At 51.8% G+C, this 26,066-nt stretch overlaps 1 protein-coding gene, 39 non-coding genes and 1 pseudogene across 40 annotated transcripts in view; all 41 read right to left on the reverse strand.

The window, feature by feature from the left end:
- Window positions 1-16,440, reverse strand: part of LOC139292570 (uncharacterized) — a 53,317-nt gene extending 36,877 nt beyond the window's left edge. Inside the window, 2 exon segments of the mRNA XM_070914932.1 lie at window positions 12,975-13,010; window positions 13,012-16,440. Of these exon segments, the coding sequence (XP_070771033.1) occupies window positions 12,975-13,010; window positions 13,012-16,440 (3,465 nt within the window).
- On the reverse strand, window positions 236-426 carry LOC139293804 (U2 spliceosomal RNA). Its single transcript, XR_011598386.1, has one exon. It is a non-coding gene; the product is annotated as a U2 spliceosomal RNA (small nuclear RNA).
- LOC139293210 (U5 spliceosomal RNA) lies at window positions 604-720 on the reverse strand. The gene has a single exon (XR_011597830.1). It is a non-coding gene; the product is annotated as a U5 spliceosomal RNA (small nuclear RNA).
- LOC139293805 (U2 spliceosomal RNA) lies at window positions 1,249-1,439 on the reverse strand. The gene has a single exon (XR_011598387.1). It is a non-coding gene; the product is annotated as a U2 spliceosomal RNA (small nuclear RNA).
- LOC139293211 (U5 spliceosomal RNA) lies at window positions 1,617-1,733 on the reverse strand. The gene has a single exon (XR_011597831.1). It is a non-coding gene; the product is annotated as a U5 spliceosomal RNA (small nuclear RNA).
- LOC139293806 (U2 spliceosomal RNA) lies at window positions 2,261-2,451 on the reverse strand. Its single transcript, XR_011598388.1, has one exon. It is a non-coding gene; the product is annotated as a U2 spliceosomal RNA (small nuclear RNA).
- LOC139293213 (U5 spliceosomal RNA) lies at window positions 2,629-2,745 on the reverse strand. Its single transcript, XR_011597832.1, has one exon. It is a non-coding gene; the product is annotated as a U5 spliceosomal RNA (small nuclear RNA).
- LOC139293809 (U2 spliceosomal RNA) lies at window positions 3,273-3,463 on the reverse strand. The gene has a single exon (XR_011598389.1). It is a non-coding gene; the product is annotated as a U2 spliceosomal RNA (small nuclear RNA).
- Window positions 3,641-3,757, reverse strand: LOC139293215 (U5 spliceosomal RNA). Its single transcript, XR_011597834.1, has one exon. It is a non-coding gene; the product is annotated as a U5 spliceosomal RNA (small nuclear RNA).
- On the reverse strand, window positions 4,285-4,475 carry LOC139293811 (U2 spliceosomal RNA). Its single transcript, XR_011598391.1, has one exon. It is a non-coding gene; the product is annotated as a U2 spliceosomal RNA (small nuclear RNA).
- Window positions 4,653-4,769, reverse strand: LOC139293216 (U5 spliceosomal RNA). Its single transcript, XR_011597835.1, has one exon. It is a non-coding gene; the product is annotated as a U5 spliceosomal RNA (small nuclear RNA).
- LOC139293812 (U2 spliceosomal RNA) lies at window positions 5,297-5,487 on the reverse strand. Its single transcript, XR_011598392.1, has one exon. It is a non-coding gene; the product is annotated as a U2 spliceosomal RNA (small nuclear RNA).
- LOC139293217 (U5 spliceosomal RNA) lies at window positions 5,665-5,781 on the reverse strand. The gene has a single exon (XR_011597836.1). It is a non-coding gene; the product is annotated as a U5 spliceosomal RNA (small nuclear RNA).
- Window positions 6,309-6,499, reverse strand: LOC139293813 (U2 spliceosomal RNA). Its single transcript, XR_011598393.1, has one exon. It is a non-coding gene; the product is annotated as a U2 spliceosomal RNA (small nuclear RNA).
- LOC139293290 (U5 spliceosomal RNA) lies at window positions 6,677-6,793 on the reverse strand. The gene has a single exon (XR_011597905.1). It is a non-coding gene; the product is annotated as a U5 spliceosomal RNA (small nuclear RNA).
- Window positions 7,322-7,512, reverse strand: LOC139293814 (U2 spliceosomal RNA). Its single transcript, XR_011598394.1, has one exon. It is a non-coding gene; the product is annotated as a U2 spliceosomal RNA (small nuclear RNA).
- On the reverse strand, window positions 7,690-7,806 carry LOC139293322 (U5 spliceosomal RNA). Its single transcript, XR_011597938.1, has one exon. It is a non-coding gene; the product is annotated as a U5 spliceosomal RNA (small nuclear RNA).
- Window positions 8,334-8,524, reverse strand: LOC139293815 (U2 spliceosomal RNA). The gene has a single exon (XR_011598395.1). It is a non-coding gene; the product is annotated as a U2 spliceosomal RNA (small nuclear RNA).
- On the reverse strand, window positions 8,702-8,818 carry LOC139293218 (U5 spliceosomal RNA). The gene has a single exon (XR_011597837.1). It is a non-coding gene; the product is annotated as a U5 spliceosomal RNA (small nuclear RNA).
- LOC139292959 (U2 spliceosomal RNA) lies at window positions 9,347-9,537 on the reverse strand. The gene has a single exon (XR_011597628.1). It is a non-coding gene; the product is annotated as a U2 spliceosomal RNA (small nuclear RNA).
- LOC139293219 (U5 spliceosomal RNA) lies at window positions 9,715-9,831 on the reverse strand. Its single transcript, XR_011597838.1, has one exon. It is a non-coding gene; the product is annotated as a U5 spliceosomal RNA (small nuclear RNA).
- LOC139292960 (U2 spliceosomal RNA) lies at window positions 10,359-10,549 on the reverse strand. Its single transcript, XR_011597629.1, has one exon. It is a non-coding gene; the product is annotated as a U2 spliceosomal RNA (small nuclear RNA).
- On the reverse strand, window positions 10,727-10,843 carry LOC139293220 (U5 spliceosomal RNA). Its single transcript, XR_011597839.1, has one exon. It is a non-coding gene; the product is annotated as a U5 spliceosomal RNA (small nuclear RNA).
- On the reverse strand, window positions 11,371-11,561 carry LOC139292962 (U2 spliceosomal RNA). The gene has a single exon (XR_011597630.1). It is a non-coding gene; the product is annotated as a U2 spliceosomal RNA (small nuclear RNA).
- LOC139293221 (U5 spliceosomal RNA) lies at window positions 11,739-11,855 on the reverse strand. The gene has a single exon (XR_011597840.1). It is a non-coding gene; the product is annotated as a U5 spliceosomal RNA (small nuclear RNA).
- LOC139293065 (U2 spliceosomal RNA) lies at window positions 12,384-12,557 on the reverse strand (annotated as a pseudogene).
- A 2,048-nt stretch (window positions 16,441-18,488) lies between the features above and the next one.
- LOC139293222 (U5 spliceosomal RNA) lies at window positions 18,489-18,605 on the reverse strand. Its single transcript, XR_011597841.1, has one exon. It is a non-coding gene; the product is annotated as a U5 spliceosomal RNA (small nuclear RNA).
- Window positions 18,606-19,132: 527 nt separating this feature from the next.
- LOC139292963 (U2 spliceosomal RNA) lies at window positions 19,133-19,323 on the reverse strand. Its single transcript, XR_011597631.1, has one exon. It is a non-coding gene; the product is annotated as a U2 spliceosomal RNA (small nuclear RNA).
- Window positions 19,324-19,500: 177 nt separating this feature from the next.
- LOC139293223 (U5 spliceosomal RNA) lies at window positions 19,501-19,617 on the reverse strand. The gene has a single exon (XR_011597842.1). It is a non-coding gene; the product is annotated as a U5 spliceosomal RNA (small nuclear RNA).
- A 527-nt stretch (window positions 19,618-20,144) lies between these two features.
- Window positions 20,145-20,335, reverse strand: LOC139292964 (U2 spliceosomal RNA). The gene has a single exon (XR_011597632.1). It is a non-coding gene; the product is annotated as a U2 spliceosomal RNA (small nuclear RNA).
- A 177-nt stretch (window positions 20,336-20,512) lies between these two features.
- On the reverse strand, window positions 20,513-20,629 carry LOC139293224 (U5 spliceosomal RNA). The gene has a single exon (XR_011597843.1). It is a non-coding gene; the product is annotated as a U5 spliceosomal RNA (small nuclear RNA).
- A 528-nt stretch (window positions 20,630-21,157) lies between these two features.
- On the reverse strand, window positions 21,158-21,348 carry LOC139292966 (U2 spliceosomal RNA). Its single transcript, XR_011597634.1, has one exon. It is a non-coding gene; the product is annotated as a U2 spliceosomal RNA (small nuclear RNA).
- A 177-nt stretch (window positions 21,349-21,525) lies between these two features.
- LOC139293314 (U5 spliceosomal RNA) lies at window positions 21,526-21,642 on the reverse strand. Its single transcript, XR_011597930.1, has one exon. It is a non-coding gene; the product is annotated as a U5 spliceosomal RNA (small nuclear RNA).
- Window positions 21,643-22,170: 528 nt separating this feature from the next.
- On the reverse strand, window positions 22,171-22,361 carry LOC139292967 (U2 spliceosomal RNA). The gene has a single exon (XR_011597635.1). It is a non-coding gene; the product is annotated as a U2 spliceosomal RNA (small nuclear RNA).
- A 177-nt stretch (window positions 22,362-22,538) lies between these two features.
- LOC139293226 (U5 spliceosomal RNA) lies at window positions 22,539-22,655 on the reverse strand. The gene has a single exon (XR_011597845.1). It is a non-coding gene; the product is annotated as a U5 spliceosomal RNA (small nuclear RNA).
- A 528-nt stretch (window positions 22,656-23,183) lies between these two features.
- LOC139292968 (U2 spliceosomal RNA) lies at window positions 23,184-23,374 on the reverse strand. The gene has a single exon (XR_011597636.1). It is a non-coding gene; the product is annotated as a U2 spliceosomal RNA (small nuclear RNA).
- Window positions 23,375-23,551: 177 nt separating this feature from the next.
- On the reverse strand, window positions 23,552-23,668 carry LOC139293315 (U5 spliceosomal RNA). Its single transcript, XR_011597931.1, has one exon. It is a non-coding gene; the product is annotated as a U5 spliceosomal RNA (small nuclear RNA).
- Window positions 23,669-24,196: 528 nt separating this feature from the next.
- On the reverse strand, window positions 24,197-24,387 carry LOC139292969 (U2 spliceosomal RNA). Its single transcript, XR_011597637.1, has one exon. It is a non-coding gene; the product is annotated as a U2 spliceosomal RNA (small nuclear RNA).
- A 177-nt stretch (window positions 24,388-24,564) lies between these two features.
- On the reverse strand, window positions 24,565-24,681 carry LOC139293227 (U5 spliceosomal RNA). The gene has a single exon (XR_011597846.1). It is a non-coding gene; the product is annotated as a U5 spliceosomal RNA (small nuclear RNA).
- A 528-nt stretch (window positions 24,682-25,209) lies between these two features.
- Window positions 25,210-25,400, reverse strand: LOC139293043 (U2 spliceosomal RNA). Its single transcript, XR_011597707.1, has one exon. It is a non-coding gene; the product is annotated as a U2 spliceosomal RNA (small nuclear RNA).
- A 177-nt stretch (window positions 25,401-25,577) lies between these two features.
- LOC139293229 (U5 spliceosomal RNA) lies at window positions 25,578-25,694 on the reverse strand. The gene has a single exon (XR_011597847.1). It is a non-coding gene; the product is annotated as a U5 spliceosomal RNA (small nuclear RNA).
- Window positions 25,695-26,066: the final 372 nt, after the last annotated feature.

Consider the following 26,066-nt stretch of genomic DNA (forward strand, 5'->3'; position numbering starts at 1 on the left):
GTTCCCTATCTGTCTGCGAGTCAAAAGTGCGAATCTGGCTGCATTTTTTTGGGTGGCTTCATCTGGCTGTTGATGCTGAGCTGCCCTCTGCCCCCACCCCAGTGGTCACGGATGATACACAGTCATTTGAGAGCGGGAGCCCAGATGAGGCTCGGCGAGGGACGTCAGGCAGTCAGCAGAGGGTTTGACCCCGACTCTCTGTTTGTGTCGGTATTTGCTTTTTCACAAGGCAGGAGATGGGTGCACCGTTCCCGGCGGCACTGCAATACCGGGTCGATGCGTGGAGTGAACGGGGCAAGCCCCTTTTTCAGCTCCCGGTGCTAAAAATCCATTTAATATGTTGTCCCCTTATAGAGGACATATCAGATATTAAACTGATAAGAACAGATACTACACTTGATCTTAGCCAAAAGGCCGAGAAGCGATGAGCCCTGGCTGTTTGCTTCCAGAGGCCACATTCTGGAACAGCTCTCCCTTGTCCTGGCGCAGTCGTTTCAAGCGCGCATAACAATGGCTGCTTCTCAGCGCCTCCTCCCAAGCCGACAAGGTGGCAGCCTAAATCTTGTTAAGGACAGCTTCTTGTTGCTTTTCACAAACGCACGAGGCTCAGCCACACGGCAGAGCCTGCCAAAAATAGTTTTAACTCATTGGTGTTCCTCTCCACGGAAGTCTTTAGTAAAAGGCGAAAGGCTTGTACGTGATGAAGAGAAACCCGAGTAAGTACAGGCCTCTCCAGGAGAGCGGCCGAGGAGCCTAGTCGCCCCGGTCACTACCCTCATGGTAAGCCTCACTCTGCTTGTGGAGTCCCAAATACCAGGCCACGCACATTCCCCTAGCCCTCCCCACATTAGCACAGGCTCTATCCAATGGGATCGCGGAGAAATGAAGGCCTGGCTTTTGGACACAGGCTACCAAATGTCCCAAACACTCAGGCCCTTGCGGACTCTCTGTGACGAGGGGAGCGAAAGTGCAGGGCACGTTTAACCGTACGTACCGGTTGGCATTAGGGCAATGTTCCCTATCTGTCTGCGAGTCAAAAGTGCGAATCTGGCTGCATTTTTTTGGGTGGCTTCATCTGGCTGTTGATGCTGAGCTGCGCTCTGCCCCCACCCCAGTGGTCACGGATGATACACAGTCATTTGAGAGCGGGAGCCCAGATGAGGCTCGGCGAGGGACGTCAGGCAGTCAGCAGAGGGTTTGACCCCGACTCTCTGTTTGTGTCGGTATTTGCTTTTTCACAAGGCAGGAGATGGGTGCACCGTTCCCGGCGGCACTGCAATACCGGGTCGATGCGTGGAGTGAACGGGGCAAGCCCCTTTTTCAGCTCCCGGTGCTAAAAATCCATTTAATATGTTGTCCCCTTATAGAGGACATATCAGATATTAAACTGATAAGAACAGATACTACACTTGATCTTAGCCAAAAGGCCGAGAAGCGATGAGCCCTGGCTGTTTGCTTCCAGAGGCCACATTCTGGAACAGCTCTCCCTTGTCCTGGCGCAGTCGTTTCAAGCGCGCATAACAATGGCTGCTTCTCAGCGCCTCCTCCCAAGCCGACAAGGTGGCAGCCTAAATCTTGTTAAGGACAGCTTCTTGTTGCTTTTCACAAACGCACGAGGCTCAGCCACACGGCAGAGCCTGCCAAAAATAGTTTTAACTCATTGGTGTTCCTCTCCACGGAAGTCTTTAGTAAAAGGCGAAAGGCTTGTACGTGATGAAGAGAAACCCGAGTAAGTACAGGCCTCTCCAGGAGAGCGGCCGAGGAGCCTAGTCGCCCCGGTCACTACCCTCACGGTAAGCCTCACTCTGCTTGTGGAGTCCCAAATACCAGGCCACGCACATTCCCCTAGCCCTCCCCACATTAGCACAGGCTCTATCCAATGGGATCGCGGAGAAATGAAGGCCTGGCTTTTGGACACAGGCTACCAAATGTCCCAAACACTCAGGCCCTTGCGGACTCTCTGTGACGAGGGGAGCGAAAGTGCAGGGCACGTTTAACCGTACGTACCGGTGGCAGTAGGGCAATGTTCCCTATCTGTCTGCGAGTCAAAAGTGCGAATCTGGCTGCATTTTTTTGGGTGGCTTCATCTGGCTGTTGATGCTGAGCTGCGCTCTGCCCCCACCCCAGTGGTCACGGATGATACACAGTCATTTGAGAGCGGGAGCCCAGATGAGGCTCGGCGAGGGACGTCAGGCAGTCAGCAGAGGGTTTGACCCCGACTCTCTGTTTGTGTCGGTATTTGCTTTTTCACAAGGCAGGAGATGGGTGCACCGTTCCCGGCGGCACTGCAATACCGGGTCGATGCGTGGAGTGAACGGGGCAAGCCCCTTTTTCAGCTCCCGGTGCTAAAAATCCATTTAATATGTTGTCCCCTTATAGAGGACATATCAGATATTAAACTGATAAGAACAGATACTACACTTGATCTTAGCCAAAAGGCCGAGAAGCGATGAGCCCTGGCTGTTTGCTTCCAGAGGCCACATTCTGGAACAGCTCTCCCTTGTCCTGGCGCAGTCGTTTCAAGCGCGCATAACAATGGCTGCTTCTCAGCGCCTCCTCCCAAGCCGACAAGGTGGCAGCCTAAATCTTGTTAAGGACAGCTTCTTGTTGCTTTTCACAAACGCACGAGGCTCAGCCACACGGCAGAGCCTGCCAAAAATAGTTTTAACTCATTGGTGTTCCTCTCCACGGAAGTCTTTAGTAAAAGGCGAAAGGCTTGTACGTGATGAAGAGAAACCCGAGTAAGTACAGGCCTCTCCAGGAGAGCGGCCGAGGAGCCTAGTCGCCCCGGTCACTACCCTCACGGTAAGCCTCACTCTGCTTGTGGAGTCCCAAATACCAGGCCACGCACATTCCCCTAGCCCTCCCCACATTAGCACAGGCTCTATCCAATGGGATCGCGGAGAAATGAAGGCCTGGCTTTTGGACACAGGCTACCAAATGTCCCAAACACTCAGGCCCTTGCGGACTCTCTGTGACGAGGGGAGCGAAAGTGCAGGGCACGTTTAACCGTACGTACCGGTGGCAGTAGGGCAATGTTCCCTATCTGTCTGCGAGTCAAAAGTGCGAATCTGGCTGCATTTTTTTGGGTGGCTTCATCTGGCTGTTGATGCTGAGCTGCGCTCTGCCCCCACCCCAGTGGTCACGGATGATACACAGTCATTTGAGAGCGGGAGCCCAGATGAGGCTCGGCGAGGGACGTCAGGCAGTCAGCAGAGGGTTTGACCCCGACTCTCTGTTTGTGTCGGTATTTGCTTTTTCACAAGGCAGGAGATGGGTGCACCGTTCCCGGCGGCACTGCAATACCGGGTCGATGCGTGGAGTGAACGGGGCAAGCCCCTTTTTCAGCTCCCGGTGCTAAAAATCCATTTAATATGTTGTCCCCTTATAGAGGACATATCAGATATTAAACTGATAAGAACAGATACTACACTTGATCTTAGCCAAAAGGCCGAGAAGCGATGAGCCCTGGCTGTTTGCTTCCAGAGGCCACATTCTGGAACAGCTCTCCCTTGTCCTGGCGCAGTCGTTTCAAGCGCGCATAACAATGGCTGCTTCTCAGCGCCTCCTCCCAAGCCGACAAGGTGGCAGCCTAAATCTTGTTAAGGACAGCTTCTTGTTGCTTTTCACAAACGCACGAGGCTCAGCCACACGGCAGAGCCTGCCAAAAATAGTTTTAACTCATTGGTGTTCCTCTCCACGGAAGTCTTTAGTAAAAGGCGAAAGGCTTGTACGTGATGAAGAGAAACCCGAGTAAGTACAGGCCTCTCCAGGAGAGCGGCCGAGGAGCCTAGTCGCCCCGGTCACTACCCTCACGGTAAGCCTCACTCTGCTTGTGGAGTCCCAAATACCAGGCCACGCACATTCCCCTAGCCCTCCCCACATTAGCACAGGCTCTATCCAATGGGATCGCGGAGAAATGAAGGCCTGGCTTTTGGACACAGGCTACCAAATGTCCCAAACACTCAGGCCCTTGCGGACTCTCTGTGACGAGGGGAGCGAAAGTGCAGGGCACGTTTAACCGTACGTACCGGTGGCAGTAGGGCAATGTTCCCTATCTGTCTGCGAGTCAAAAGTGCGAATCTGGCTGCATTTTTTTGGGTGGCTTCATCTGGCTGTTGATGCTGAGCTGCGCTCTGCCCCCACCCCAGTGGTCACGGATGATACACAGTCATTTGAGAGCGGGAGCCCAGATGAGGCTCGGCGAGGGACGTCAGGCAGTCAGCAGAGGGTTTGACCCCGACTCTCTGTTTGTGTCGGTATTTGCTTTTTCACAAGGCAGGAGATGGGTGCACCGTTCCCGGCGGCACTGCAATACCGGGTCGATGCGTGGAGTGAACGGGGCAAGCCCCTTTTTCAGCTCCCGGTGCTAAAAATCCATTTAATATGTTGTCCCCTTATAGAGGACATATCAGATATTAAACTGATAAGAACAGATACTACACTTGATCTTAGCCAAAAGGCCGAGAAGCGATGAGCCCTGGCTGTTTGCTTCCAGAGGCCACATTCTGGAACAGCTCTCCCTTGTCCTGGCGCAGTCGTTTCAAGCGCGCATAACAATGGCTGCTTCTCAGCGCCTCCTCCCAAGCCGACAAGGTGGCAGCCTAAATCTTGTTAAGGACAGCTTCTTGTTGCTTTTCACAAACGCACGAGGCTCAGCCACACGGCAGAGCCTGCCAAAAATAGTTTTAACTCATTGGTGTTCCTCTCCACGGAAGTCTTTAGTAAAAGGCGAAAGGCTTGTACGTGATGAAGAGAAACCCGAGTAAGTACAGGCCTCTCCAGGAGAGCGGCCGAGGAGCCTAGTCGCCCCGGTCACTACCCTCACGGTAAGCCTCACTCTGCTTGTGGAGTCCCAAATACCAGGCCACGCACATTCCCCTAGCCCTCCCCACATTAGCACAGGCTCTATCCAATGGGATCGCGGAGAAATGAAGGCCTGGCTTTTGGACACAGGCTACCAAATGTCCCAAACACTCAGGCCCTTGCGGACTCTCTGTGACGAGGGGAGCGAAAGTGCAGGGCACGTTTAACCGTACGTACCGGTGGCAGTAGGGCAATGTTCCCTATCTGTCTGCGAGTCAAAAGTGCGAATCTGGCTGCATTTTTTTGGGTGGCTTCATCTGGCTGTTGATGCTGAGCTGCGCTCTGCCCCCACCCCAGTGGTCACGGATGATACACAGTCATTTGAGAGCGGGAGCCCAGATGAGGCTCGGCGAGGGACGTCAGGCAGTCAGCAGAGGGTTTGACCCCGACTCTCTGTTTGTGTCGGTATTTGCTTTTTCACAAGGCAGGAGATGGGTGCACCGTTCCCGGCGGCACTGCAATACCGGGTCGATGCGTGGAGTGAACGGGGCAAGCCCCTTTTTCAGCTCCCGGTGCTAAAAATCCATTTAATATGTTGTCCCCTTATAGAGGACATATCAGATATTAAACTGATAAGAACAGATACTACACTTGATCTTAGCCAAAAGGCCGAGAAGCGATGAGCCCTGGCTGTTTGCTTCCAGAGGCCACATTCTGGAACAGCTCTCCCTTGTCCTGGCGCAGTCGTTTCAAGCGCGCATAACAATGGCTGCTTCTCAGCGCCTCCTCCCAAGCCGACAAGGTGGCAGCCTAAATCTTGTTAAGGACAGCTTCTTGTTGCTTTTCACAAACGCACGAGGCTCAGCCACACGGCAGAGCCTGCCAAAAATAGTTTTAACTCATTGGTGTTCCTCTCCACGGAAGTCTTTAGTAAAAGGCGAAAGGCTTGTACGTGATGAAGAGAAACCCGAGTAAGTACAGGCCTCTCCAGGAGAGCGGCCGAGGAGCCTAGTCGCCCCGGTCACTACCCTCACGGTAAGCCTCACTCTGCTTGTGGAGTCCCAAATACCAGGCCACGCACATTCCCCTAGCCCTCCCCACATTAGCACAGGCTCTATCCAATGGGATCGCGGAGAAATGAAGGCCTGGCTTTTGGACACAGGCTACCAAATGTCCCAAACACTCAGGCCCTTGCGGACTCTCTGTGACGAGGGGAGCGAAAGTGCAGGGCACGTTTAACCGTACGTACCGGTGGCAGTAGGGCAATGTTCCCTATCTGTCTGCGAGTCAAAAGTGCGAATCTGGCTGCATTTTTTTGGGTGGCTTCATCTGGCTGTTGATGCTGAGCTGCGCTCTGCCCCCACCCCAGTGGTCACGGATGATACACAGTCATTTGAGAGCGGGAGCCCAGATGAGGCTCGGCGAGGGACGTCAGGCAGTCAGCAGAGGGTTTGACCCCGACTCTCTGTTTGTGTCGGTATTTGCTTTTTCACAAGGCAGGAGATGGGTGCACCGTTCCCGGCGGCACTGCAATACCGGGTCGATGCGTGGAGTGAACGGGGCAAGCCCCTTTTTCAGCTCCCGGTGCTAAAAATCCATTTAATATGTTGTCCCCTTATAGAGGACATATCAGATATTAAACTGATAAGAACAGATACTACACTTGATCTTAGCCAAAAGGCCGAGAAGCGATGAGCCCTGGCTGTTTGCTTCCAGAGGCCACATTCTGGAACAGCTCTCCCTTGTCCTGGCGCAGTCGTTTCAAGCGCGCATAACAATGGCTGCTTCTCAGCGCCTCCTCCCAAGCCGACAAGGTGGCAGCCTAAATCTTGTTAAGGACAGCTTCTTGTTGCTTTTCACAAACGCACGAGGCTCAGCCACACGGCAGAGCCTGCCAAAAATAGTTTTAACTCATTGGTGTTCCTCTCCACGGAAGTCTTTAGTAAAAGGCAAAAGGCTTGTACGTGATGAAGAGAAACCCGAGTAAGTACAGGCCTCTCCAGGAGAGCGGCCGACGAGCCTAGTCGCCCCGGTCACTACCCTCACGGTAAGCCTCACTCTGCTTGTGGAGTCCCAAATACCAGGCCACGCACATTCCCCTAGCCCTCCCCACATTAGCACAGGCTCTATCCAATGGGATCGCGGAGAAATGAAGGCCTGGCTTTTGGACACAGGCTACCAAATGTCCCAAACACTCAGGCCCTTGCGGACTCTCTGTGACGAGGGGAGCGAAAGTGCAGGGCACGTTTAACCGTACGTACCGGTTGGCATTAGGGCAATGTTCCCTATCTGTCTGCGAGTCAAAAGTGCGAATCTGGCTGCATTTTTTTGGGTGGCTTCATCTGGCTGTTGATGCTGAGCTGCGCTCTGCCCCCACCCCAGTGGTCACGGATGATACACAATCATTTGAGAGCGGGAGCCCAGATGAGGCTCGGCGAGGGACGTCAGGCAGTCAGCAGAGGGTTTGACCCCGACTCTCTGTTTGTGTCGGTATTTGCTTTTTCACAAGGCAGGAGATGGGTGCACCGTTCCCGGCGGCACTGCAATACCGGGTCGATGCGTGGAGTGAACGGGGCAAGCCCCTTTTTCAGCTCCCGGTGCTAAAAATCCATTTAATATGTTGTCCCCTTATAGAGGACATATCAGATATTAAACTGATAAGAACAGATACTACACTTGATCTTAGCCAAAAGGCCGAGAAGCGATGAGCCCTGGCTGTTTGCTTCCAGAGGCCACATTCTGGAACAGCTCTCCCTTGTCCTGGCGCAGTCGTTTCAAGCGCGCATAACAATGGCTGCTTCTCAGCGCCTCCTCCCAAGCCGACAAGGTGGCAGCCTAAATCTTGTTAAGGACAGCTTCTTGTTGCTTTTCACAAACGCACGAGGCTCAGCCACACGGCAGAGCCTGCCAAAAATAGTTTTAAGTCATTGGTGTTCCTCTCCACGGAAGTCTTTAGTAAAAGGCGAAAGGCTTGTACGTGATGAAGAGAAACCCGAGTAAGTACAGGCCTCTCCAGGAGAGCGGCCGAGGAGCCTAGTCGCCCCGGTCACTACCCTCACGGTAAGCCTCACTCTGCTTGTGGAGTCCCAAATACCAGGCCACGCACATTCCCCTAGCCCTCCCCACATTAGCACAGGCTCTATCCAATGGGATCGCGGAGAAATGAAGGCCTGGCTTTTGGACACAGGCTACCAAGTGTCCCAAACACTCAGGCCCTTGCGGACTCTCTGTGACGAGGGGAGCGAAAGTGCAGGGCACGTTTAACCGTACGTACCGGTGGCAGTAGGGCAATGTTCCCTATCTGTCTGCGAGTCAAAAGTGCGAATCTGGCTGCATTTTTTTGGGTGGCTTCATCTGGCTGTTGATGCTGAGCTGCGCTCTGCCCCCACCCCAGTGGTCACGGATGATACACAGTCATTTGAGAGCGGGAGCCCAGATGAGGCTCGGCGAGGGACGTCAGGCAGTCAGCAGAGGGTTTGACCCCGACTCTCTGTTTGTGTCGGTATTTGCTTTTTCACAAGGCAGGAGATGGGTGCACCGTTCCCGGCGGCACTGCAATACCGGGTCGATGCGTGGAGTGAACGGGGCAAGCCCCTTTTTCAGCTCCCGGTGCTAAAAATCCATTTAATATGTTGTCCCCTTATAGAGGACATATCAGATATTAAACTGATAAGAACAGATACTACACTTGATCTTAGCCAAAAGGCCGAGAAGCGATGAGCCCTGGCTGTTTGCTTCCAGAGGCCACATTCTGGAACAGCTCTCCCTTGTCCTGGCGCAGTCGTTTCAAGCGCGCATAACAATGGCTGCTTCTCAGCGCCTCCTCCCAAGCCGACAAGGTGGCAGCCTAAATCTTGTTAAGGACAGCTTCTTGTTGCTTTTCACAAACGCACGAGGCTCAGCCACACGGCAGAGCCTGCCAAAAATAGTTTTAACTCATTGGTGTTCCTCTCCACGGAAGTCTTTAGTAAAAGGCGAAAGGCTTGTACGTGATGAAGAGAAACCCGAGTAAGTACAGGCCTCTCCAGGAGAGCGGCCGAGGAGCCTAGTCGCCCCGGTCACTACCCTCACGGTAAGCCTCACTCTGCTTGTGGAGTCCCAAATACCAGGCCACGCACATTCCCCTAGCCCTCCCCACATTAGCACAGGCTCTATCCAATGGGATCGCGGAGAAATGAAGGCCTGGCTTTTGGACACAGGCTACCAAATGTCCCAAACACTCAGGCCCTTGCGGACTCTCTGTGACGAGGGGAGCGAAAGTGCAGGGCACGTTTAACCGTACGTACCGGTTGGCATTAGGGCAATGTTCCCTATCTGTCTGCGAGTCAAAAGTGCGAATCTGGCTGCATTTTTTTGGGTGGCTTCATCTGGCTGTTGATGCTGAGCTGCGCTCTGCCCCCACCCCAGTGGTCACGGATGATACACAGTCATTTGAGAGCGGGAGCCCAGATGAGGCTCGGCGAGGGACGTCAGGCAGTCAGCAGAGGGTTTGACCCCGACTCTCTGTTTGTGTCGGTATTTGCTTTTTCACAAGGCAGGAGATGGGTGCACCGTTCCCGGCGGCACTGCAATACCGGGTCGATGCGTGGAGTGAACGGGGCAAGCCCCTTTTTCAGCTCCCGGTGCTAAAAATCCATTTAATATGTTGTCCCCTTATAGAGGACATATCAGATATTAAACTGATAAGAACAGATACTACACTTGATCTTAGCCAAAAGGCCGAGAAGCGATGAGCCCTGGCTGTTTGCTTCCAGAGGCCACATTCTGGAACAGCTCTCCCTTGTCCTGGCGCAGTCGTTTCAAGCGCGCATAACAATGGCTGCTTCTCAGCGCCTCCTCCCAAGCCGACAAGGTGGCAGCCTAAATCTTGTTAAGGACAGCTTCTTGTTGCTTTTCACAAACGCACGAGGCTCAGCCACACGGCAGAGCCTGCCAAAAATAGTTTTAACTCATTGGTGTTCCTCTCCACGGAAGTCTTTAGTAAAAGGCGAAAGGCTTGTACGTGATGAAGAGAAACCCGAGTAAGTACAGGCCTCTCCAGGAGAGCGGCCGAGGAGCCTAGTCGCCCCGGTCACTACCCTCACGGTAAGCCTCACTCTGCTTGTGGAGTCCCAAATACCAGGCCACGCACATTCCCCTAGCCCTCCCCACATTAGCACAGGCTCTATCCAATGGGATCGCGGAGAAATGAAGGCCTGGCTTTTGGACACAGGCTACCAAGTGTCCCAAACACTCAGGCCCTTGCGGACTCTCTGTGACGAGGGGAGCGAAAGTGCAGGGCACGTTTAACCGTACGTACCGGTGGCAGTAGGGCAATGTTCCCTATCTGTCTGCGAGTCAAAAGTGCGAATCTGGCTGCATTTTTTTGGGTGGCTTCATCTGGCTGTTGATGCTGAGCTGCGCTCTGCCCCCACCCCAGTGGTCACGGATGATACACAGTCATTTGAGAGCGGGAGCCCAGATGAGGCTCGGCGAGGGACGTCAGGCAGTCAGCAGAGGGTTTGACCCCGACTCTCTGTTTGTGTCGGTATTTGCTTTTTCACAAGGCAGGAGATGGGTGCACCGTTCCCGGCGGCACTGCAATACCGGGTCGATGCGTGGAGTGAACGGGGCAAGCCCCTTTTTCAGCTCCCGGTGCTAAAAATCCATTTAATATGTTGTCCCCTTATAGAGGACATATCAGATATTAAACTGATAAGAACAGATACTACACTTGATCTTAGCCAAAAGGCCGAGAAGCGATGAGCCCTGGCTGTTTGCTTCCAGAGGCCACATTCTGGAACAGCTCTCCCTTGTCCTGGCGCAGTCGTTTCAAGCGCGCATAACAATGGCTGCTTCTCAGCGCCTCCTCCCAAGCCGACAAGGTGGCAGCCTAAATCTTGTTAAGGACAGCTTCTTGTTGCTTTTCACAAACGCACGAGGCTCAGCCACACGGCAGAGCCTGCCAAAAATAGTTTTAACTCATTGGTGTTCCTCTCCACGGAAGTCTTTAGTAAAAGGCGAAAGGCTTGTACGTGATGAAGAGAAACCCGAGTAAGTACAGGCCTCTCCAGGAGAGCGGCCGAGGAGCCTAGTCGCCCCGGTCACTACCCTCACGGTAAGCCTCACTCTGCTTGTGGAGTCCCAAATACCAGGCCACGCACATTCCCCTAGCCCTCCCCACATTAGCACAGGCTCTATCCAATGGGATCGCGGAGAAATGAAGGCCTGGCTTTTGGACACAGGCTACCAAATGTCCCAAACACTCAGGCCCTTGCGGACTCTCTGTGACGAGGGGAGCGAAAGTGCAGGGCACGTTTAACCGTACGTACCGGTGGCAGTAGGGCAATGTTCCCTATCTGTCTGCGAGTCAAAAGTGCGAATCTGGCTGCATTTTTTTGGGTGGCTTCATCTGGCTGTTGATGCTGAGCTGCGCTCTGCCCCCACCCCAGTGGTCACGGATGATACACAGTCATTTGAGAGCGGGAGCCCAGATGAGGCTCGGCGAGGGACGCCAGGCAGTCAGCAGAGGGTTTGACCCCGACTCTCTGTTTGTGTCGGTATTTGCTTTTTCACAAGGCAGGAGATGGGTGCACCGTTCCCGGCGGCACTGCAATACCGGGTCGATGCGTGGAGTGAACGGGGCAAGCCCCTTTTTCAGCTCCCGGTGCTAAAAATCCATTTAATATGTTGTCCCCTTATAGAGGACATATCAGATATTAAACTGATAAGAACAGATACTACACTTGATCTTAGCCAAAAGGCCGAGAAGCGATGAGCCCTGGCTGTTTGCTTCCAGAGGCCACATTCTGGAACAGCTCTCCCTTGTCCTGGCGCAGTCGTTTCAAGCGCGCATAACAATGGCTGCTTCTCAGCGCCTCCTCCCAAGCCGACAAGGTGGCAGCCTAAATCTTGTTAAGGACAGCTTCTTGTTGCTTTTCACAAACGCACGAGGCTCAGCCACACGGCAGAGCCTGCCAAAAATAGTTTTAACTCATTGGTGTTCCTCTCCACGGAAGTCTTTAGTAAAAGGCGAAAGGCTTGTACGTGATGAAGAGAAACCCGAGTAAGTACAGGCCTCTCCAGGAGAGCGGCCGAGGAGCCTAGTCGCCCCGGTCACTACCCTCACGGTAAGCCTCACTCTGCTTGTGGAGTCCCAAATACCAGGCCACGCACATTCCCCTAGCCCTCCCCACATTAGCACAGGCTCTATCCAATGGGATCGCGGAGAAATGAAGGCCTGGCTTTTGGACACAGGCTATCAAATGTCCCAAACACTCAGGCCCTTGCGGACTCTCTGTGATGAGGGGAGCGAAAGTGCAGGGCACGTTTAACCGTACGTACCGGTTGGCATTAGGGCAATGTTCCCTATCTGTCTGCGAGTCAAAAGTGCGAATCTGGCTGCATTTTTTTGGGTGGCTTCATCTGGCTGTTGATGCTGAGCTGCCCTCTGCCCCCACCCCAGTGGTCACGGATGATACACAGTCATTTGAGAGCGGGAGCCCAGATGAGGCTCGCAGAGGGACGTCAGGCAGTCAGCAGAGGGTTTGACCCCGACTCTCTGTTTGTGTCGGTATTTGCTTTTTCACAAGGCAGGAGATGGGTGCACCGTTCCCGGCGGCACTGCAATACCGGGTCGATGCGTGGAGTGAACGGGGCAAGCCCCTTTTTCAGCTCCCGGTGCTAAAAATCCATTTAATATGTTGTCCCCTTATAGAGGACATATCAGATATTAAACTGATAAGAACAGATTTTTTCTTTCGAAAAGATTTATTGACACTCATTTCATAGTAATTTCACATAAAACCCAGAGTTAAGACATACAAATTACCTTTTAAAATACAAGAAATCAATCAATACAATGGTGCAACAGGTAAGACCATATTTAAATATTCAAAACACTGTCGTCAGAGGTATTACAGATGAGATTTCTCACAAGTTAAAAATTATACATTTTGTGCATGTCTGTGTGTTTTGAGTGTCCATTTTAAAATGTCCAACCCAACAAAAAAAACAAAAACAAATGGGGAGTGCTTCGGTAAAAATCCTCCCTTCCAACTCCATTGCTGTGCAGGAGCATAGTGATTCCCTACCAAGGATAAGTCATTCCGCTCTCCCAAACAGATTTGGTCTCTCGGAATCCTTTCTTGGTGCTCAGAGGAGACCTTCGCCCTGTTGCTCCTTCCCACCTGCCTCACCCGGAGAGTCAGGCCGCCGCTGCTTTGAACTTCTTTTGTGTGGCTCCGGCTCCTTCGTCCGAATGGGCACAAATGCGATTCTTCTTTGTGGCTGTGTCCTTGGCCTGCCGCCTGCAGCTTCGGCTGCTTGGACCGTCGCTGCGGCCATCCGGATCGCAGCCACGGGGGGGATCTGCATGTGCTTCCTTGCCAGCAAGTTTCTGGAGGTCCATATGGCGTCTTTTATGGCGGCTAGGGTAAGCCACTGCTTGGGGAAGTCGCATGCTGGCAATTGTTTTTGGCCCACCCCATACAGCACCAGCTGTGCTGTAAGGACCTCCCTTGCTGGCAAGTACGGGAATTGCAAGGAGCCGGCCGTTGCCCACTGTTCTACGGCAGCGCTGCACTCCCAGAGCAAATGCCTCACCGACTCGGGCGCGCCACAACCTGGTCGGGGACAAGTTGAATGTGTGGACAAGCCCCGGGAGTGCATTACGGACCTGACTGGGAGGATCTCGTGAGCCACCATCCATGACAGGTCCCGGAGTCTGTTTGGAAGAGCGGAATGGTTCACGTTGCGCCACACTGCTGAAGGCTCACCCAATGCGAGCCCGCGCACTGGACTCACTGGTTCCTGCTCCTGCACAACAGAAATGACAGAACGGTGGTTGGTTAAAACTTTCAACTCCTCCTGCTCAAGGTTAAAATGCCTTAAAAATGTCTGTATAAAAGCGTAGGTTGGTGGCAGGTTAAAAGACACAGGTACTTTAAGATCATTGGGTAAAATTTTTAATCGTCTGAGGTAGGACCCCATCCAGAACCGTGTCATTGCTGTTGTTTTGGGGTTTCTGGATGGGGCTGTGGCGGTTGTGATGTGTAGTGCTGTGTATCTGCTCCCTAAAAACAAGTACAGGTCCGGGACTCCTTTTCCTCCTTTCTCCTTCGGCTTCTTCATCACATATCTCCTCAGACGTTCCCACTTGGAGCCCCACAGGAAATAAAAGATGGCTCTTTCCAAATCTAAAAGCACTCTTCTAGGTGGGAAAAAAACAGAACTGATGAGTAAAAGCAAAGGTAAAATCACAGCTTTGATGATTAAAACCTTTCCTTCCATTGTCAGTCTTCTAAGTCTCCAGTACCCTAGTCTCTGCCTGACTTTCCCTACAATGTCTGGCCAATTTGTTTTCCCTCCCCCCTCCCTATCAAATTTGATCCCAAGTATCTTTTGGTCTGTCTGGGTCACAGTCAGGGGGAGTCCTGTCATCTCAGTCGCTGTCCACGGTCCATAAAAGTGGGCTTGGGTCTTGCCTCTGTTGAGTTTTGACCCAGAGGCCCGTCCAAACCAGTCAGTCAAGTCCAGCGTCCTGTTGACAGCTAAAAGGTCAGTGCATAAAATGTTCACGTCGTCCATGTATAAAAAACACTTTGTCTCCAGTCCCCCACTCCCTGGGGCTCCAACCCCATTGATTTGTTGGTCCCTTCTCAAGATCTGTGCCAGTGGTTCTATGCAGAGAACATAGAGGAGGGCAGATAACGGACAACCCTGACGGACACCGCAGTTTATATCCACTGCTTCCGTAAGATGCCCGTTAACAGTGAATTTGCTGGTAATGCCCTGGTACAGCATTCTCACCCAGGCTATAAACCTTCTTGGAAACCCCATTTTTTGCAGCACCTGGAAAAGGTACTGGTGCGAGATCCGATCAAAGGCTTTCTCAAAATCTAAATTTAGGACAACTAGCCGGATGTTTCTGTCTCTCGCATAACAGATGGTGTCTCGGATCAGTACGAGGCTGTCGGTGATCTTCCTCCCCGGGACAGCACAGGCTTGATCAGGGTGAATCAGGTCTTCTAAAAACAAAGACATGCGGGATGCTAAAACCTTACTAAAAAGTTTACAATCAAAATTTAAAAGTGTAATGGGTCTCCAGTTCTTCAAATCTGTCTTGTCTTTGTCTTTGTGAAGGAGAGTCACTATCCCTACTCTAAAACTGTCAGGAAGTCGGTCAAGTTTTTCAAGATCCATAAAAACAGCAAGCAAGTCAGGTGCTAAAATGTCCCAGAACGTCACATAAAATTCCAGAGGGAGCCCATCTTCTCCTGGAGACTTACCTGCCTTAAAAGACTTGAGACATTTATTTAACTCGAGAATGTTAAAATCTTGGGTTAAAAGCTCACTGTCATTTACTGCTTGGTCAATAACTTCTAAGACTTCAGTCATGGTGTCCCACTTAACGTGTTTTTCTTTGTATAGTTCTCTATAAAAATGTCCGACAGTTTCTATGATTTCCTCTGTGGTGTCAGCTATGCACCCATTTTCTTTTCTTAGTCTAAAAATACTCCCCCCTTTATTCATAATTTTCTTAAAAAAGTATCTTGTGCACTTCTCTCCTTCCTCTATTTCCCTCTCCTTGCTTCTCAAAATGACACCCTTGCTTTTAATTTCTGCTGAGGCTGACATCTGGGTTTTAATTTGTTTGATTTCTTCATTAAAATCCATCCCCTGTTGGTTTAGTTTAAAATACCGCTGGAGTCGTTTCTGCAGTCCCAACATGCGTCTGTTGTCCCTGTCTTTTTTTTTCTTGCCTGCCTGTCTAAAGAAAGTCTGGGTCCTTGCTTTCACCATTTCCCACCAGTGTGCACGTGTATCGTAGAAGTCTTGAAGGGTCTGCCACTCTTGGTACTGCTCTCTATACTGTCTACCTAACTCCCTATCTTCTAAAAGGGAGCAGTTGAGCTTCCACAGACCGCTTCCTGATGTCACACCCGAAGAGAGTGAGAGAGTGCAGGAGAGCATTGCGTGGTCTGAAAAGAAAACAGGTGTCAATCTAGCATCAGTTGGTGGGCAATCACGTGATAAAATGTAATCAATGCGAGAGGCTCGGGTGCCATCACCACTAAACCAGGTGAAGCCCTCCTCTCTGGGATGCGTGGTTTTAAAACAGTCCAGAAGTTTAAAATCCCTGCATATGCCCTGAAATAAGACTGAGGTTTTGTCCACTTTAAAATCTTCACCTGCTCTCTTCCTATCATTCCTGCTTAAAATACAATTAAAATCTCCCCCTACAACTAAAGGTGCCCTACCTAGCATGTGGAACTGCAAGTCTTCTAAAAGATCATACCTGTCATTTCTGTCGTTAAAGCCATAAATATTTAAGACGTTAAAATCTTTTCCCATAAAAGTCAGGTGTGCTAAAAGTGCCCGACCATCTCTCACCACAGTGCTGCCCTTCACCAAAACCAGGGGGTTTTTGATTAAAATGGCCACTCCGTCATTTCTGTTTGCGTTTGATCCGCTCCACATCGATGTTTGTGGCCATAGCTCCTCCCACTCTCTGTAGTGGTTTAAAAATGGCAGGCCACATTCCTGTATTAAAAACACATCTGACTTAAAAGAATTAAGAAAGGATAAAACAGTCTGGGCTCTAACTCGTGACTTCACGCTTCTCACATTGATGGTTGAGAAGGTGAGTGCCATGAGTATGGTTAAAATTAACAGGTATGAAATCTTAAAAGTCTAAAAGGGATTATCAATGTTAAAAAAAAAGCAGTTATTTAAATTTCTTGTGAACGGAGCTCTTCCTTCACTCTCATGGGTGAAGAGTGACGGGGTTGAGCTTCATTCCCCTGTCGGACTCTAGGGGTAGGCCTTGGACGCATGGTCGCATTGAGATTTGAGTCCTTAGGGGTTGATTGCAGAGCTATTGTTAGGAAAGAGACCTCATTTGGAGAATTGGAGGGGAAGACTCTAGGCTCCTCCACAGATGGGCTGTTTGAGTAGTTCCCAGCTCTTCCCCTCTTCTCTGAGACTACAGGAGACTCAGAGGACAATTCTGATATAGGCCTCTTGGTCTGCTGGGCGTTGGGGAGGGAAGCGTCCTCACTATCGCCCTGTGATTGGTCATTTTCACATTCTGAGCAAGCTCCGGCTTTTGCCTGCATTGCCCCATCTTCCTCAAGACTTTCCAGTTGCGGGGCAATTGCAGGCCCCTCCTCTCCTTCATATCCGGAGCTAGCTCCGCCTTCTGCCTGCATTGCCCCATCTTCCTCACCACTCTCCATTTGTGGGGCAATTGCAGGCCCCTCCCCCTCTCCCGCCTCTCCTGATCCTGGCCTTCCAGTCACAGGATTTGGCGGGAGATTTGAATTTCCCAGCCCAGCTTCTTCAATTAGCTCTCTAACTGCTTCCTCTTGTCCACCATTTTGTGGGGTTTTCGCTGCCTTCAGTTTGTTGGCAAATGACTTTGGGCAATCTCTGAAGAGGTGGGTTGTTTCTCCACAAAGATTGCACTTTCTGCCATTGGTACATTCCTCAAAGGTGTGCCCAATTTCTCTACATTTTCCACAAATAGTCTGCTGACACGCTTCTGCCAGGTGCCCATGCTCACCACACTTGCGGCACAGCTTGGGCTGGCCCTGGTAGTGAATGTAGCCTCTGTTGTTTCCCAGAACTATCACAGATGGCAGATGTTTCAGGCCCTGGAAGCCTTGGGGGTCCTGCCATTGTTGGATGGGGACCCTCCAAGCGCAATTCCAAATGCCATCCTCATCTTTCACTTTGGTAGCCTGTCCTTTTACAGTGCAGTATCTACCCAGCCACAAACAAATGTCATCCGCATTCACGGTCTCATTGAACATTCTGATAATGATGGTTTTGGAGGCATTATCAGTCAGTTTCTCAACATTAAAAGCGGAAAACTGGGGTTTTACATTTTCAAAGCGTGTCCAAAACTCTCTCAGCAGCGCGGCAGACCGAAAGCTTACATCGAAACCTTTATTCGTTGGTAGAGTAACAATGCAATTTATATTCTCTGGTTCAAACTTAAGGGTTTTTTGGATTAACCTCCTGGAGAAGTCAATTCTGGACATCCCCAGGGGCTTTCCATGGTCATTTTCTTTAAAGGTAAATCTGACACTGTGGTGCCTCCGCATGCCGGAAATGTTGGCCGACATGGTGGAGGCACCACAAACTGAAAGGATTAAAAAGAAGGACTAAAACACTTAAGAATTGTCTAAAAAAAACAAAACAAAAAGAAACAAAGACGATATAAATAGGACTAAGATCAATAAATATGTTAAAACCAGCAAATAATTAAAACGAACTTACCTTTTCTTGTTTAGCCTGGACAAGATGTTAAATCAACAGAGTAGAGGTAAGCAGTACTCTGTGCCAATGAATTCCTTTAGGTGTAGGATTTACAACTACAATAGAGTTGAAATTTTCTCCACAAGGAATAAGGTGAATGTCCTCCCGAGAATGGAAAGTAAAACACAATGCCACAAACAGGCAAAAGTTTTTACGACCAACAGGAAGCGATCGCAGTCTTAGCCAAAAGGCCGAGAAGCGATGAGCCCTGGCTGTTTGCTTCCAGAGGCCACATTCTGGAACAGCTCTCCCTTGTCCTGGCGCAGTCGTTTCAAGCGCGCATAACAATGGCTGCTTCTCAGCGCCTCCTCCCAAGCCGACAAGGTGGCAGCCTAAATCTTGTTAAGGACAGCTTCTTGTTGCTTTTCACAAACGCACGAGGCTCAGCCACACGGCAGAGCCTGCCAAAAATAGTTTTAACTCATTGGTGTTCCTCTCCACGGAAGTCTTTAGTAAAAGGCGAAAGGCTTGTACGTGATGAAGAGAAACCCGAGTAAGTACAGGCCTCTCCAGGAGAGCGGCCGAGGAGCCTAGTCGCCCCGGTCACTACCCTCACGGTAAGCCTCACTCTGCTTGTGGAGTCCCAAATACCAGGCCACGCACATTCCCCTAGCCCTCCCCACATTAGCACAGGCTCTATCCAATGGGATCGCGGAGAAATGAAGGCCTGGCTTTTGGACACAGGCTACCAAGTGTCCCAAACACTCAGGCCCTTGCGGACTCTCTGTGACGAGGGGAGCGAAAGTGCAGGGCACGTTTAACCGTACGTACCGGTGGCAGTAGGGCAATGTTCCCTATCTGTCTGCGAGTCAAAAGTGCGAATCTGGCTGCATTTTTTTGGGTGGCTTCATCTGGCTGTTGATGCTGAGCTGCGCTCTGCCCCCACCCCAGTGGTCACGGATGATACACAGTCATTTGAGAGCGGGAGCCCAGATGAGGCTCGGCGAGGGACGTCAGGCAGTCAGCAGAGGGTTTGACCCCGACTCTCTGTTTGTGTCGGTATTTGCTTTTTCACAAGGCAGGAGATGGGTGCACCGTTCCCGGCGGCACTGCAATACCGGGTCGATGCGTGGAGTGAACGGGGCAAGCCCCTTTTTCAGCTCCCGGTGCTAAAAATCCATTTAATATGTTGTCCCCTTATAGAGGACATATCAGATATTAAACTGATAAGAACAGATACTACACTTGATCTTAGCCAAAAGGCCGAGAAGCGATGAGCCCTGGCTGTTTGCTTCCAGAGGCCACATTCTGGAACAGCTCTCCCTTGTCCTGGCGCAGTCGTTTCAAGCGCGCATAACAATGGCTGCTTCTCAGCGCCTCCTCCCAAGCCGACAAGGTGGCAGCCTAAATCTTGTTAAGGACAGCTTCTTGTTGCTTTTCACAAACGCACGAGGCTCAGCCACACGGCAGAGCCTGCCAAAAATAGTTTTAACTCATTGGTGTTCCTCTCCACGGAAGTCTTTAGTAAAAGGCGAAAGGCTTGTACGTGATGAAGAGAAACCCGAGTAAGTACAGGCCTCTCCAGGAGAGCGGCCGAGGAGCCTAGTCGCCCCGGTCACTACCCTCACGGTAAGCCTCACTCTGCTTGTGGAGTCCCAAATACCAGGCCACGCACATTCCCCTAGCCCTCCCCACATTAGCACAGGCTCTATCCAATGGGATCGCGGAGAAATGAAGGCCTGGCTTTTGGACACAGGCTACCAAGTGTCCCAAACACTCAGGCCCTTGCGGACTCTCTGTGACGAGGGGAGCGAAAGTGCAGGGCACGTTTAACCGTACGTACCGGTGGCAGTAGGGCAATGTTCCCTATCTGTCTGCGAGTCAAAAGTGCGAATCTGGCTGCATTTTTTTGGGTGGCTTCATCTGGCTGTTGATGCTGAGCTGCGCTCTGCCCCCACCCCAGTGGTCACGGATGATACACAGTCATTTGAGAGCGGGAGCCCAGATGAGGCTCGGCGAGGGACGTCAGGCAGTCAGCAGAGGGTTTGACCCCGACTCTCTGTTTGTGTCGGTATTTGCTTTTTCACAAGGCAGGAGATGGGTGCACCGTTCCCGGCGGCACTGCAATACCGGGTCGATGCGTGGAGTGAACGGGGCAAGCCCCTTTTTCAGCTCCCGGTGCTAAAAATCCATTTAATATGTTGTCCCCTTATAGAGGACATATCAGATATTAAACTGATAAGAACAGATACTACACTTGATCTTAGCCAAAAGGCCGAGAAGCGATGAGCCCTGGCTGTTTGCTTCCAGAGGCCACATTCTGGAACAGCTCTCCCTTGTCCTGGCGCAGTCGTTTCAAGCGCGCATAACAATGGCTGCTTCTCAGCGCCTCCTCCCAAGCCGACAAGGTGGCAGCCTAAATCTTGTTAAGGACAGCTTCTTGTTGCTTTTCACAAACGCACGAGGCTCAGCCACACGGCAGAGCCTGCCAAAAATAGTTTTAACTCATTGGTGTTCCTCTCCACGGAAGTCTTTAGTAAAAGGCGAAAGGCTTGTACGTGATGAAGAGAAACCCGAGTAAGTACAGGCCTCTCCAGGAGAGCGGCCGAGGAGCCTAGTCGCCCCGGTCACTACCCTCACGGTAAGCCTCACTCTGCTTGTGGAGTCCCAAATACCAGGCCACGCACATTCCCCTAGCCCTCCCCACATTAGCACAGGCTCTATCCAATGGGATCGCGGAGAAATGAAGGCCTGGCTTTTGGACACAGGCTATCAAATGTCCCAAACACTCAGGCCCTTGCGGACTCTCTGTGACGAGGGGAGCGAAAGTGCAGGGCACGTTTAACCGTACGTACCGGTTGGCATTAGGGCAATGTTCCCTATCTGTCTGCGAGTCAAAAGTGCGAATCTGGCTGCATTTTTTTGGGTGGCTTCATCTGGCTGTTGATGCTGAGCTGTCCTCTGCCCCCACCCCAGTGGTCACGGATGATACACAGTCATTTGAGAGCGGGAGCCCAGATGAGGCTCGGCGAGGGACGTCAGGCAGTCAGCAGAGGGTTTGACCCCGACTCTCTGTTTGTGTCGGTATTTGCTTTTTCACAAGGCAGGAGATGGGTGCACCGTTCCCGGCGGCACTGCAATACCGGGTCGATGCGTGGAGTGAACGGGGCAAGCCCCTTTTTCAGCTCCCGGTGCTAAAAATCCATTTAATATGTTGTCCCCTTATAGAGGACATATCAGATATTAAACTGATAAGAACAGATACTACACTTGATCTTAGCCAAAAGGCCGAGAAGCGATGAGCCCTGGCTGTTTGCTTCCAGAGGCCACATTCTGGAACAGCTCTCCCTTGTCCTGGCGCAGTCGTTTCAAGCGCGCATAACAATGGCTGCTTCTCAGCGCCTCCTCCCAAGCCGACAAGGTGGCAGCCTAAATCTTGTTAAGGACAGCTTCTTGTTGCTTTTCACAAACGCACGAGGCTCAGCCACACGGCAGAGCCTGCCAAAAATAGTTTTAACTCATTGGTGTTCCTCTCCACGGAAGTCTTTAGTAAAAGGCGAAAGGCTTGTACGTGATGAACAGAAACCCGAGTAAGTACAGGCCTCTCCAGGAGAGCGGCCGAGGAGCCTAGTCGCCCCGGTCACTACCCTCACGGTAAGCCTCACTCTGCTTGTGGAGTCCCAAATACCAGGCCACGCACATTCCCCTAGCCCTCCCCACATTAGCACAGGCTCTATCCAATGGGATCGCGGAGAAATGAAGGCCTGGCTTTTGGACACAGGCTACCAAATGTCCCAAACACTCAGGCCCTTGCGGACTCTCTGTGACGAGGGGAGCGAAAGTGCAGGGCACGTTTAACCGTACGTACCGGTTGGCATTAGGGCAATGTTCCCTATCTGTCTGCGAGTCAAAAGTGCGAATCTGGCTGCATTTTTTTGGGTGGCTTCATCTGGCTGTTGATGCTGAGCTGCCCTCTGCCCCCACCCCAGTGGTCACGGATGATACACAGTCATTTGAGAGCGGGAGCCCAGATGAGGCTCGGCGAGGGACGTCAGGCAGTCAGCAGAGGGTTTGACCCCGACTCTCTGTTTGTGTCGGTATTTGCTTTTTCACAAGGCAGGAGATGGGTGCACCGTTCCCGGCGGCACTGCAATACCGGGTCGATGCGTGGAGTGAACGGGGCAAGCCCCTTTTTCAGCTCCCGGTGCTAAAAATCCATTTAATATGTTGTCCCCTTATAGAGGACATATCAGATATTAAACTGATAAGAACAGATACTACACTTGATCTTAGCCAAAAGGCCGAGAAGCGATGAGCCCTGGCTGTTTGCTTCCAGAGGCCACATTCTGGAACAGCTCTCCCTTGTCCTGGCGCAGTCGTTTCAAGCGCGCATAACAATGGCTGCTTCTCAGCGCCTCCTCCCAAGCCGACAAGGTGGCAGCCTAAATCTTGTTAAGGACAGCTTCTTGTTGCTTTTCACAAACGCACGAGGCTCAGCCACACGGCAGAGCCTGCCAAAAATAGTTTTAACTCATTGGTGTTCCTCTCCACGGAAGTCTTTAGTAAAAGGCGAAAGGCTTGTACGTGATGAAGAGAAACCCGAGTAAGTACAGGCCTCTCCAGGAGAGCGGCCGAGGAGCCTAGTCGCCCCGGTCACTACCCTCACGGTAAGCCTCACTCTGCTTGTGGAGTCCCAAATACCAGGCCACGCACATTCCCCTAGCCCTCCCCACATTAGCACAGGCTCTATCCAATGGGATCGCGGAGAAATGAAGGCCTGGCTTTTGGACACAGGCTATCAAATGTCCCAAACACTCAGGCCCTTGCGGACTCTCTGTGACGAGGGGAGCGAAAGTGCAGGGCACGTTTAACCGTACGTACCGGTTGGCATTAGGGCAATGTTCCCTATCTGTCTGCGAGTCAAAAGTGCGAATCTGGCTGCATTTTTTTGGGTGGCTTCATCTGGCTGTTGATGCTGAGCTGTCCTCTGCCCCCACCCCAGTGGTCACGGATGATACACAGTCATTTGAGAGCGGGAGCCCAGATGAGGCTCGGCGAGGGACGTCAGGCAGTCAGCAGAGGGTTTGACCCCGACTCTCTGTTTGTGTCGGTATTTGCTTTTTCACAAGGCAGGAGATGGGTGCACCGTTCCCGGCGGCACTGCAATACCGGGTCGATGCGTGGAGTGAACGGGGCAAGCCCCTTTTTCAGCTCCCGGTGCTAAAAATCCATTTAATATGTTGTCCCCTTATAGAGGACATATCAGATATTAAACTGATAAGAACAGATACTACACTTGATCTTAGCCAAAAGGCCGAGAAGCGATGAGCCCTGGCTGTTTGCTTCCAGAGGCCACATTCTGGAACAGCTCTCCCTTGTCCTGGCGCAGTCGTTTCAAGCGCGCATAACAATGGCTGCTTCTCAGCGCCTCCTCCCAAGCCGACAAGGTGGCAGCCTAAATCTTGTTAAGGACAGCTTCTTGTTGCTTTTCACAAACGCACGAGGCTCAGCCACACGGCAGAGCCTGCCAAAAATAGTTTTAACTCATTGGTGTTCCTCTCCACGGAAGTCTTTAGTAAAAGGCGAAAGGCTTGTACGTGATGAACAGAAACCCGAGTAAGTACAGGCCTCTCCAGGAGAGCGGCCGAGGAGCCTAGTCGCCCCGGTCACTACCCTCACGGTAAGCCTCACTCTGCTTGTGGAGTCCCAAATACCAGGCCACGCACATTCCCCTAGCCCTCCCCACATTAGCACAGGCTCTATCCAATGGGATCGCGGAGAAATGAAGGCCTGGCTTTTGGACACAGGCTACCAAATGTCCCAAACACTCAGGCCCTTGCGGACTCTCTGTGACGAGGGGAGCGAAAGTGCAGGGCACGTTTAACCGTACGTACCGGTTGGCATTAGGGCAATGTTCCCTATCTGTCTGCGAGTCAAAAGTGCGAATCTGGCTGCATTTTTTTGGGTGGCTTCATCTGGCTGTTGATGCTGAGCTGCCCTCTGCCCCCACCCCAGTGGTCACGGATGATACACAGTCATTTGAGAGCGGGAGCCCAGATGAGGCTCGGCGAGGGACGTCAGGCAGTCAGCAGAGGGTTTGACCCCGACTCTCTGTTTGTGTCGGTATTTGCTTTTTCACAAGGCAGGAGATGGGTGCACCGTTCCCGGCGGCACTGCAATACCGGGTCGATGCGTGGAGTGAACGGGGCAAGCCCCTTTTTCAGCTCCCGGTGCTAAAAATCCATTTAATATGTTGTCCCCTTATAGAGGACATATCAGATATTAAACTGATAAGAACAGATACTACACTTGATCTTAGCCAAAAGGCCGAGAAGCGATGAGCCCTGGCTGTTTGCTTCCAGAGGCCACATTCTGGAACAGCTCTCCCTTGTCCTGGCGCAGTCGTTTCAAGCGCGCATAACAATGGCTGCTTCTCAGCGCCTCCTCCCAAGCCGACAAGGTGGCAGCCTAAATCTTGTTAAGGACAGCTTCTTGTTGCTTTTCACAAACGCACGAGGCTCAGCCACACGGCAGAGCCTGCCAAAAATAGTTTTAACTCATTGGTGTTCCTCTCCACGGAAGTCTTTAGTAAAAGGCGAAAGGCTTGTACGTGATGAAGAGAAACCCGAGTAAGTACAGGCCTCTCCAGGAGAGCGGCCAAGGAGCCTAGTCGCCCCGGTCACTACCCTCACGGTAAGCCACACTCTGCTTGTGGAGTCCCAAATACCAGGCCACGCACATTCCCCTAGCCCTCCCCACATTAGCACAGGCTCTATCCAATGGGATCGCGGAGAAATGAAGGCCTGGCTTTTGGACACAGGCTACCAAGTGTCCCAAACACTCAGGCCCTTGCGGACTCTCTGTGACGAGGGGAGCGAAAGTGCAGGGCACGTTTAACCGTACGTACCGGTTGGCATTAGGGCAATGTTCCCTATCTGTCTGCGAGTCAAAAGTGCGAATCTGGCTGCATTTTTTTGGGTGGCTTCATCTGGCTGTTGATGCTGAGCTGCCCTCTGCCCCCACCCCAGTGGTCACGGATGATACACAGTCATTTGAGAGCGGGAGCCCAGATGAGGCTCGGCGAGGGACGTCAGGCAGTCAGCAGAGGGTTTGACCCCGACTCTCTGTTTGTGTCGGTATTTGCTTTTTCACAAGGCAGGAGATGGGTGCACCGTTCCCGCCGGCACTGCAATACCGGGTCGATGCATGGAGTGAACGGGGCAAGCCCCTTTTTCAGCTCCCGGTGCTAAAAATCCATTTAATATGTTGTCCCCTTATAGAGGACATATCAGATATTAAACTGATAAGAACAGATACTACACTTGATCTTAGCCAAAAGGCCGAGAAGCGATGAGCCCTGGCTGTTTGCTTCCAGAGGCCACATTCTGGAACAGCTCTCCCTTGTCCTGGCGCAGTCGTTTCAAGCGCGCATAACAATGGCTGCTTCTCAGCGCCTCCTCCCAAGCCGACAAGGTGGCAGCCTAAATCTTGTTAAGGACAGCTTCTTGTTGCTTTTCACAAACGCACGAGGCTCAGCCACACGGCAGAGCCTGCCAAAAATAGTTTTAACTCATTGGTGTTCCTCTCCACGGAAGTCTTTAGTAAAAGGCGAAAGGCTTGTACGTGATGAAGAGAAACCCGAGTAAGTACAGGCCTCTCCAGGAGAGCGGCCGAGGAGCCTAGTCGCCCCGGTCACTACCCTCACGGTAAGCCTCACTCTGCTTGTGGAGTCCCAAATACCAGGCCACGCACATTCCCCTAGCCCTCCCCACATTAGCACAGGCTCTATCCAATGGGATCGCGGAGAAATGAAGGCCTGGCTTTTGGACACAGGCTACCAAATGTCCCAAACACTCAGGCCCTTGCGGACTCTCTGTGACGAGGGGAGCGAAAGTGCAGGGCACGTTTAACCGTACGTACCGGTTGGCATTAGGGCAATGTTCCCTATCTGTCTGCGAGTCAAAAGTGCGAATCTGGCTGCATTTTTTTGGGTGGCTTCATCTGGCTGTTGATGCTGA

This window comes from Enoplosus armatus, chromosome 11, assembly GCF_043641665.1.
Source record: "Enoplosus armatus isolate fEnoArm2 chromosome 11, fEnoArm2.hap1, whole genome shotgun sequence".
Lineage (NCBI taxonomy): Eukaryota > Metazoa > Chordata > Actinopteri > Centrarchiformes > Enoplosidae > Enoplosus > Enoplosus armatus.